The sequence below is a fragment of the Streptopelia decaocto genome (genome assembly GCF_964273445.1).
Source record: "Streptopelia decaocto genome assembly, chromosome: 19".
In the NCBI taxonomy this organism is placed as follows: Eukaryota; Metazoa; Chordata; class Aves; order Columbiformes; family Columbidae; genus Streptopelia; species Streptopelia decaocto.
The window spans coordinates 1,924,241-1,935,106 of NC_138674.1; the positions used below are offsets into that span (position 1 = coordinate 1,924,241).

The following is a 10,866-nucleotide window of genomic DNA, read 5'->3' on the forward strand; positions in this document are numbered from 1 at the left end:
GGTTATTCAAATGGTTTATTCAAATAAACAGCTTGTGCTGTTGAGATCCATTTCTTGCCCATCGGGAACCAACAAACGGGGGAGACAGTGGAGTACAACCAGTCCATCAACCCATGGTGTGCAAAGTGTATTTGGGATGTTAAGTGCTGCCAATTAATTCTACGTACAGACCAGCAACACGAGGCGTGTTTGCCTGGACCATACGGTGTTCATAGCAGTGATTTACAGAAAGAACTCATGTATTTGTGAAATGTCGGCTCTCCTGGTGCAATAGGAGGTGCAGTCTGCAAGACTGCGGCATTTTGAAGGACAGGGAGGTTAATCTTTAGGTTTCTTCATTCTTCTCCACAGCTGCAAGTTCAGAGGGGTCCAAACATGCACCTACCTCCACTGGCAGGAGAAGCAGGCATCCGAGCGGCTGTGGAGCTCAAGAATAGGTAATTGGTAAAATGACTTCAGGAAACTGGAGAAAATGAGTTCCTGCCCAGTGTGATGCTCCCTGAGGCTTTTCCCTCTGTTTTCTGTTCGATGCATCTCTCTGAAAGTTTTTGAGTGGGAGGCAAACACTTAAAATGTGACATTTCCCAGCAAATATCTGCCCTGCAATCTGCATTAAAGCAGGGGGAGGTGAGCAAGTGGAGCAGCTGGTCTGTGTGTGCGCAGGTGAAGGTGCCCGACGGCCCCAGCACGGGGTTGGTCGCGGGTGCAGCACCGTGGTGCTTTTCCTCGGCTGTCGTGTTAAAGCAGCTCAGGCCTGGGCAGGGAGACTGCAGCAGCAATGCAAATAAAATCAGCCGGTTTCCCCAAGCGGCAAACAAACAAACAAACAATTTCCTAAAGGAACAGCAGCTGTGGGGCTGTGTGACGTGAGCTCCGGAGTCGCGTGGTGTCCAAGCCCCCCAGGGCCCATCCAGGACAGTTACCTAAGGGAACAAGCTGGCAATTAGTTGAGTCAGAGTTGACGAACCAACAGGGGCCAATTAACCCCAGGGACATTGCTGCTGAAAGGCTTTTCCATGGCTGCGGATTGTGTCGCTGCCTGCGGTGTGAAATCATTCTGTGCCAGCCTCTCCACCAGCTGCACGTGAAGTGACTTGCAAGCAGGTTTTGGGGAGGTTTGGCTTAAATACTGTCTATGTGACAAGTTAAATGCCTTGAATCCTTGAGAGTTTAGTATTGAAACACCTCTCAAGGCCTGGGTGAAAGTGCCTGATGTCCTGCTAGGACAGAGCCCAGCAGATAAATGCTCAGGAACAAGAATATGTTGTTGTTATGAAGCAGCACTATGCTGGTTCATAGCGCAGTTGAGATGTTGCTAAATAAATAATATTACGGAGGAAAAAAATATAGCTACTTTCAATGTGTAGTACCCCAGATTTGGAATTTTTAGGCAAGCTCAGCATCAGTGACCCATGAGCGATGTCCCCAGGGGTGTCCTCTGCCCTCCCTCTGCTGAGGGTTTGCAGCCCCCGAGCCACTCACCTCCTGGCCACGGCTCTTTTGGGCAACCCAGGCACCACGGTTTGGAGAAGCTTCTGGAGCCGTTTTACCGTGGAGCTGATACCTTCCAGCAGCCCCCGCAGCTTCTTCAGCCTGCAAAACCAAAATAAACAGGCAGATTTTAACGACTGGTAAATGCAGCAGAAAAGGGAAGGTGTTAACGGTAAATGCATGCTGTAATAATACTATTTTTTGTAACGAGGTGTAGAAGAGTTATAGAATGGTTTGAGCTGGAGGGACCTTCCCGGCTCCCCCAGTGCCCCCCCTGCCATGACAGGGACATCTGCACCAGCTCAGGGTGCTCAGAGCCCCGTCCAGCCTGGCCTGGGATGTCTCCAGGGATGGTTCATCCTCCACCTCCAGCAGTCCTGGGGTGTTCCTGCTGGTGATACCCACTCTCCCCAAGAGATGCCTCTGCCGAGCTGTTCTTACCCCTTCCTGACGGGAGCCGGCAGCCTGTGCGGCTGCAGCAGGACCTTTGAGAGCGGATCCTGCAGTCCAGCCACCTGCTGCTTCCTCCACACTGCCAACCCTGTGCCCGCGAACGACAACACAGAAGTAAATAAATAACCCAATAAACGCAATAATTCCTCTTGTCCAGCAACACTTGCTGCAGCTCAGCCCATCGGTACTGAAGCCCAGGCCAGAATCCAGCTTGAGCTGCTCTTACAAAGCGTCTTTGCAAACAGCTAATGAAATATTAGAAATATTTACTGTAATAAATAACTCGATGATGTCTTAAATATAATGCTGCACCTCTCAAAGGCTGCAGCAGCCCCAGCCACCCCTAAAACTGCCGATCCGTACCCCGAATGCCCTACCTGCCAGGACACAGGCGCTCAGGCACTGCGGGACCATCTTGCAGAGGCTGGTGACCGTCCTGTTGGGCTGTGCAAAGTCGTTCCTGCCGCACATGCTGGCGAAGCGGAAATTGCCGTCGCAGTAGTTGAAGCCAAAGGCATCTGTGAGATGCAGAAAGGGCTGATGTTTGCCTGTGCGTCACAGTCTGGGGCTGCTCGTCGGGTTTTGGGGTGACACTTACTGTTCCTGTACAGGAAAAGGGCCGTGTCCTGGTACCCCTGGGAGAAAAAGTCATTCAGGACCTGCAGGAGAAACACTTGAAGTGACTGATGTTGGGGAATAGGCTGCCTAAGCTTGTTGAATTATTTGGTATACTGCTTCTTATAGAGCTTGGTTAGAGACTGTCCCCTCCCCTTGAAATCTGATTAATTAACAATGGAGAGTGAGCTTGGGAAGGCAGGTCCAGCATTGATTTGTTTTAACCAAAACGAAGCTGGGAAGAAGACCTGGTGGACATACCATAGTGCTCGGTGGGAAGAGAGCGTAGCTGATCCGCAGGAGGTTTTCCATGGAGATCTGGATGCTGCCGTTGAAGATCTGGAAGCAGAAGAAGGTGGCGGGACAGTCCCGCGGGCAGATATCGAGCTCTCCCGTGAACGGGGACACGGTGATCACGGCTTCCTCCAGGCTGGAGACCGGCTGCAGGCCGGTGAATCCTCCGTCCACGTATCGCTGGGGAGGAGCAGAGGAGGGTTTGCGTCAGGCTGGATGGGGCTCTGAGCAACCTGAGCTGGTGAAGATGTCCCTGCTCATGGCACAGGTGGCACTGGGGGAGCTGGGAACGTCCCTCTAACCCAAATCATCCCATGGCATCTGCACTGCAGACAGATCCTGCCCAGGATAACTGGGTTGTGTGCCCAAGTCCCAAGTGTGGGTGTCCTGTCATCTCGCTTTGGAGATCTCCAAGGCAAGATCTAGTCATCCAGGCTCTGTCTGTAGGCAAAGAAAGAGAGGGTTCTCCAGATGGCAATTCCACCCAGCTATAATCTTTGGATGGGATGAAGAACAAGCTAAGAGGCTTTATCATCCTCCATTAACTAAAGAAGAAGCCTAGACATACATATCCCTCTCTGCTCAAGGGAATGTGATGTTTAAACCCAAGATCATACTGCTGGGAGCATGTGTTTTATTGGAAACATCACTCACCACACCTCGGTAGGACGGAGGGATGAATCCACAGTAGACAGGAAGAAAGCAGCTGCAGAGGAGAGCCTGGGAGAAGAAAGGGTTGTAAATGTAAATGCTCCTGTCAAAGTTCTCCTGTCGGCTGGTTGGCTGTGAATTCAGGCTTGACAAACGTTCTGGAGCCAGGCGGTACCACCTGGACTTTACACTTGACTGTGTCAACAAGAAATGTTTCAAAAAGTGGAAAACATCTCATTGCAATAAAGTTGAAACCCTTCTCTTGATAAGGGCATAGCACTTTGTGTTTTATTTTTATAGCTGCCAGCAAAGATAGAGTTGTATATCTGTAAATCACTGTCCTTTGACAGCAGCAAGGTGCAGCTTTGGGGTCATTTTTCATATTTGCAGGGTTTGGGTCAAAACCAAGACTGCCTCACAATGTATTTCATCCTGCTGGGATTTGTCAATGGCAAAACCACTGCTGGGCGGTTTGCAACTGTTTCCCACCAATCTCATCAGCTGGGAACGAGCATCCCAGGCGCCTGGGTTGGCACCTCCGTGGACCTGCCATCTTCTACCATGTCCCTGGGACAAGCAAGCCCACGACCTCCTGGTCAGCTCCGTTTTACCTGGGGATTCTTTGCCCAGCATCTAATTTACTGGTTAATCAGCTGCTTGTTGTTTAGCACCACAGACCAGCTCTTTCCTCCCAGGAATGTGCTGAGGCAACGAGGAAAATTACCGCAAATAGGACTTGGCCAAGAAGAGACGTGGCCAGAAAGCTAAAAGGTCGTGTTAGCATTACCACAGCTCTTTGCAAAGAGTCATTAGCACTTATTAGGCCTGGCCAATGTGCCGGCATCAGCTCTTTGAGGCTGCAAACAAACGTTCTGCTTTTTTATCATGATTTATTCCTTCCTGGACCTAACAACGTCTTCCTCCCTCCTGATGGAGCTCACGGGTGTGATCACGGCTCTGGCAAAGCTTCCTGACGCTCTCGCCATCTCAAGTAGAAAACAGTGCAGTTAAAGTGATCGATTCTCAGGTACCCCACCCCAAGCAGTGGGTATGGGCATCAGAGGGAGGTCTGTACCTGAATGAGCTCCTCCTTGGAGCTGAACTCGGACGCCATGACGTTCTGTCCGTCCACCACGCGCGTGAGCGAGATGTGCAGCCGCCCCGACGCCAGCTGGTACGAGTCCTCTGGGAGCATCCGCTGCAAAACCGCCTTGATATTGGCCAGCAAGCTGCACTTGGGAGAGAAAGGGCCCAGGATGGTGTTCCTGACTTCTTTTACCGTGGAGAAGAAAAATTCCTTCAGGTCATCTGAGACAGCGGGGGGAAAAGCAGAGAGAAAGTCAATTCCGTGCTGCCCTAACAGCTATGTATTTAATCCTGGTTTTAACACTTCCCACACATAAAGCCTCTTGCAGCTCTGTGTACAACCGCAGGATGACAATGCTGCTATAACGGGGGACAGAGTGGTGGGGCAGGAAGGGGGAGGTCACCCCCATGATGACCTCAAAGGACAATATAAGGCTCAGTGTGGCCCCACTGGTAAAACCCCTGTCTGCACCAGGGGAACTGTCCGGGAACGGGGGAAAGGCTCCAAAGAGCCCCAGGAAAGGGATTGTCCTGCCAGCCAGGCACCCCAGCTCCATCGTGCCGGGACTCCCCGCTCAGCCGAGCTCCCCCAGTGACCTCCCGGCCATTGTTAATCGTCATTACACACATCTGCACACCCCAGCAGCTGGATCAAAGGACCAGAAATGCTGAAGGCTCAGGAGAGACTGCAAAGTGACGGGGATGGGGGAGAGAGGGGTGCAGCAAACCCCATAGTCACCCCGATGCCAGGGAGGGGTCCCTTTGCTGAAAGGGTGAGGTCGCTTCGGAAAATCTCCCACCTTGGGTGGTTAAACTGTTTTGTCAAAAGCTTTTCCAGCTCCCCGATGCTGCAAAGAGCCGTCCTTGCAGGCGGTGGGCCCCCGGGCCCCCGCGCTGGCACAAAGCCATGGGCTGGGCTTAGTGCTGGGGCTTTGCAGGGTCAAGGTTTCTGTTCTGTCTCGTGAGATTGCTTTAGAAACACGGACAGACAGAGGGATTAGATGGAGTGCCCCGAAGGCAACGGGAGCAACACAGGTATTAAGAGGGGTTATAAATGTTTGAGCGGATGTTCAGGCCATGTGGCGTGATGATTAACGCTTGGCAGGTTCACACGGGGTCCCCGGGGATGCCAAAAGAGCCAGAGACACCCCAGGCGGGGGATGCACTCGCTGGGCACTGTCTGGCTGCTCTGTGTCCTGGAAATGGGGGGAAACCTGGAAAAACTGCCCACAAGCTGCTGGGCAGAGGGTCTTTCCTTCCCCTGGGGCAGATGTTTTGGGCACTAGATCATCTTGGCACCCCTAAGTGGATGGTGCCTCCCCCCAAGTGATGCCAACCCCCAGTTCAACATTGATCCCCACAGCAAGACCAGTTCCCAAGCCAATCGATACCAGCTGGACAGCCCCAGCTCCGTCCAGTTACACCAGCATGAGGAGTCAGAGAGGGAAGTTTTGGGGCCCTTACTGATTTGTAGGGATGTTCATCCCCATATGGGCAGAAAGGTTCATTTCTGCCATGTCTAAATATATTTCCTGAAGTTTTGCATTATTTGTAGCTCCAGCAGAGCGGTTCTAGCATCCACCAGAGGTTTCCAGCACTGTGTGTTTCCTCCCTGCACCCTCCATCATTATTTGGACCCTAAAACCCCCCATTCCTCCTAAAGGTCCCCATTGCTTGAATTGGGGCTTGGATCAGCCTTCCAAGACTTAAGTCCTGTGTACGCTTGTTTACACAGGGACACTCATTGGAAATACAGGAGGATGTGATTATTAAAAGTGGATTAACTGCTCTGAATTAATTCTACACATAAACGATCGTATTGCTAGGGGGTCCTGTTTCCACATTGTCCAGGGATATTCAGAATAAAACCTCTTTTGTGGCATTAAGAGAAACCCCAGCCCTGGGTGGAGTGGTGACCAGTCTATCCCCCCGCACGTCCCACTGACAAGCCCTTGAACTTTTGGCAGGTTCTCCACCATCTGGAAATGGGAATTGCCCACATCTTCCCTTTTTGCTGGGGAGGCTGAGCGGGATAACCCAGCTCCATAGATACCCACATGGATGTCACTTGTGTCCCTTCATAGCTAAGGATGCCAAGGGGTCTGACCCCCAGGGGACAAAGGGTCTTTAGGTGGGTTATATCCACCTAGACTTGCTTTGGGCCACATCTCAGCACTCCTTAGACCTTGGAGCAGAAGACAAGGAGATCTGGTCCTTCAGCAGGAGCAGGAAAATGAGCCAATAAAATACAGATATATCCATATTTATCCATGCAGAATCTACCTGACCATCTGAGATAACACTCAGACAGTAACAAGGGGCTTTTCCAGCTTACACTACCCAAAATTGCTCCAGGGTGGCTGCCAAAAGTGGCAACACCTGCAGATTTCTTGTGCATTGTGAGCGATAGGAATTTCACCAGTATCGCATCCCCACCAGTGCTTTAAGGCATCAGCTCCTCTACTTCTAATTTTGAAATAAAAAGATCTACAGTAAGGAAACCCAGGCGATAAGTCTTACCGAGGCTGATGCCGCACACCACGGCGGCAGCGATAAGGGAGCCGGCGGATGAGCCGTAGACCTTCCCGGCCGACTGGAGCAGTTTGGGAGCCAGCTCCAGGAGGGACTGCACCACCCCGACCTGGTACAGCGCCAAGAAGCCGCTGCCCGAAAAGGAGAGCGAGAACGGGGCGCTGGAGCCCCGCAGCTCCTCCCCAGCCATCTCCAGATCAAACCGGCGTCTCCAGCTCGATGCCTCGGGTTGTCCTTTTTCACCAGGTGAACCTCAAGCTCTTGTCTCCTGGGGTCTCTCCAGGCTCATCCGTGGCTGCAGAGGAGACCAGAAGATGGGTTTTCTGCCTCCTTTTGTGGCAGCTCCCCGAGGTGTTTAGATTCACGAGCTATTTTAATTGCCGCCTGTGCTAAAAACAGAATTTTTCCCCTGATCAAAACAGCTCTTGTAATCCTTGACCGCAGCCAGCTCAGATGCTTGGGACCGAATTAAGGCTCCTCTTTTATCCCAAGCGATGGGAAGCACTACGGGAGCCCTCCCCGCGATGGTCCCTGTGTCACTGTGCCCGTCACACTTGGAAACATCCCCGCAAAATTTCCTCTTTGCTCCGTGCTCTCTTCATCAAGGGTGTTTTCCTAAATAGGATTCTCCGTCAATCCTGGCTTAGGCACAGCTCAGCACAGAGTGAGTAAAGGCTTGTGTAAGACACTTAAAGCCAGAGGGTGTTACACAAGGAGTGGATGCAGGGCGGTACGCTGGGGTAGGTTTGGAAATGTTGCCTATATTTGCTCCCTGTTGGAAGGGTTTTGTCCTTAGCTGACTTTTGGATATTCTTGGGGGAAAAAATAAACCAAGGAGCTGGATTTTCTTTTCTCTTCCCCCAGCCTGCACTGTAAGGCCGCAGCAGGACACCCACAGCAGCACCGTGTTCCCCAAATCCGGAGTTACCGAACCAAAATCCAGCTGCCTTTGGGCTGTCTTCATTGGCTGTGTGATAATTAAAAAAAATACAGAGAAATTCAGTAGATTTTTAGTATCTTTACAGCCTTAATAACCTAATAGTGCTGCCAACATGCAGAATAAAAAATGGCATTTTAAGCAGATGTATTTATTAAATATTACAAAATACTGTGTTGTTTATGTTGTCCAAATACCTACACCATGCATGCTATATTATGAATATGACATATATTAAATTAAAGGTTGTATACACGTACATAGCATGGGCATGTGTACATAGATGTCACTTGACATGGCCAGCGCCATCCTCACCGGCTGCTGCCTGAACAACAGGACAAGCAAGAGCAAGTTTGTGAACTCAAAGGTATATTGAACCATCATCTGGACCATCCTGGAGGCGAATAACTCCTTGAATTAGAGTATATTCATGTGACCATTTCCAGCCTTAGTGGATTTGGTCTTCTCATTTCTGGTCTTTCCAGTGTTTGATGTTGTTCTTACGTTATCCCCTTGACACGTTCAAGCCTTTCTACCATCCTGGTGATATCTGAGCTTTGATCTGTGTGATTGTCAAGGTTTAAACAAGGTGACAATAAACCATGGCAGATGCTCCCTGTTACCCCCTTACCCTCCCTCCACCCTTTCCTTAGATTGGAAAGATAAGGAAGATAAGAAGGAAGAGAGACTTAGGCTTCAAGTTGGAAAAGGCTTTACTGATGCTACTAATAAATAGAAAAAATATACAAAATATACAAACCCACTCTTGAACGCTCGGTGTGGAGTCAACATCACTCCAGCGGTGGTGGAGCTACGAGCTGGTGTGGGTCCAGCAGCTATAGGGCAGGGACCCAGAAGTCATGGTGCAAACCTTGACAGCAAACTGGATGCAGGGATTGCAGGACCTCAGGCCTATAGACCATACGCAGACAGAGAGGGTCCTCTTTAGATGCCAACCATGGTTGAAGAGCGGCAAGACGCTCGCGATCACCCTTTTATATATGGGGTATGACGATTATGGAATGGAATACTCAGTTGGTCACTTTTAGTCACCTGTTCTGTCCGCCCCTCCCAGCAAACACACCCCTCTTGGGAAATCTTATCGGTCTTTCTTGGCTGTCATAGCAATAAACCTAAACATCAGCTTCTTCAGCATTCTGTTGGTTCTGACCTTGGCGATATCAGCACCAAGCACCGTGTCCGAGAAAAACATGCGGGCAAAAACTCAGAAAAGTACGGTTACTTAGAAGGACTTGGTTGAAAGGAAAAATCACCAAAAGAGAACTGGTCTTGTTTTTAACAAAACCAGAACAGTGATTCACTCCATTGTCTCCTCCAGCCCTTTGGAAAGCAAATTCTGTCATTTCAGGGGCTTTCTTCCAGCGCTGGCAAACATCTGCAGATAGAACAAGGATCCAGATGTACAAGCACATCGGAAGCACGTGAGTGTTTGCATGTGGGCAGGTACCATTTCCATGTTCCCTGTGAATTAACTCTGCCCATTATGTGTCAGGCCCCCAGGGAACTCAACAGGTTCCGCACGGAAGAGACACAGGATGCTCCTGCTTTGCTCAGCACTTCCACCTCCTCGGCTGAGCCCAGCCCTGGCTGCCGAGCTTTGGAAAGCTGTGAATAATGCCGTGGGACCTGCGTGAACATGCTTCTCCATCCTGTGCATGGCACGAGGATGGTTTCCCCGTGCCAGATGGGATTGCTACAAACCATGGTGCTCCAAGAATACCTTGTGAGTACAAACCATGGTGCTCCAGGAATACCTCGTGAGTGCGAACCCCAGCCAAGCTCAGCCAGATGTTCTTTCCCCAGCTCTTCTTTGGGCATCTTGTTTCTTCCCTTGAAGCTGCCATGAAGTAACGTATTCAATGTTTTTTTCCATTCCTAGAACCAGATGACGAGGGAGTGTGCGGTGGCCATGAAGACATTGTTATCCCTGGAAGAAGACAAGTGAGTAGCTCCACGGGGAGGTGCACGGTGAATGCAAGAAGGTCCTTGAGGAGGAGAAAGCCCAGCAGACAGCACTGCCCCAGGAGAGGGACAGGGGAGGCACGGCAGGATGAACAAGAGGACGAGTGTCCATGCATGGGGAAGGACAGGAGATGTCCGACCTGGCAGCACCCCAAAAACCAGCGGCTCAGACCTGCGAGGACCTCGTGCTCAGACACCCCTTGGGATCCTTGACACCCAGGAAGAGCTGGGCTTTGGGGACACACCGCGGGCTTTGGGGACACACCACAGGGGTCTGTCAGCCAAGGGGGGACACATCCACATCGCAGCATTTCCCAAATTCGCCCTGTCCTGCAGGGAATTACGGGGGGCTTCTCAAGGCAGGGGGGCACACAAGAGCTGCCCCACACCCTGTCCTACTGCTGTCCTGGGACAGCACCCCAAGGGACAGCACCCTCCTGACCTGGTGCCACACTCCCGTGAGATGAGACCGTGTCATCATCCTCTTAGTGACAGCGAATTTTGCATTAATTAGCCCATTAAGTGCCAGGCTGATATTCTAAGCCATCCTCCCCCACCTGGCGCTCGGCAAAGCAGGATTAGTGGGGACTAAGGACTTTGGGGATGCAAGATCCCAGAAGCAGCCTGAAGTGCTTTGTGGAGAAGCCCCCCAGCTCACACCGAGCACCAGGCGGGCGGGGGGCTGCAGGATGGATGCCCAGATGGTGTCCATGATCCCAGCGATTTTCAGAGCAGGGCGATTGCTTTTGTTGGTTGAAGCCACGACAGGGTGTTTAGGGAAGGATGAAGGTAATACCGAGAGTTGGAAAGCGATCAAAACCCTG

The 10,866-nt window shown here is 51.2% G+C and overlaps 1 protein-coding gene across 1 annotated transcript; it reads right to left on the reverse strand.

Annotated features, from left to right (window-relative positions):
• Positions 1–453: 453 nt before the first annotated feature.
• PNPLA1 (patatin like domain 1, omega-hydroxyceramide transacylase) lies at positions 454–7,312 on the reverse strand (the record flags this gene model as incomplete). Its single annotated transcript, XM_082069112.1, has 9 exons — positions 454–923; positions 1,483–1,593; positions 1,933–2,032; positions 2,322–2,462; positions 2,543–2,603; positions 2,821–3,033; positions 3,508–3,573; positions 4,580–4,812; positions 7,111–7,312. 9 exons carry the CDS (start codon positions 7,310–7,312, stop codon positions 920–922), a joined length of 1,131 nt encoding a protein of 376 aa, XP_081925238.1. The 3' UTR covers positions 454–919.
• Between the last annotated feature and the right edge of the window lie 3,554 nt (positions 7,313–10,866).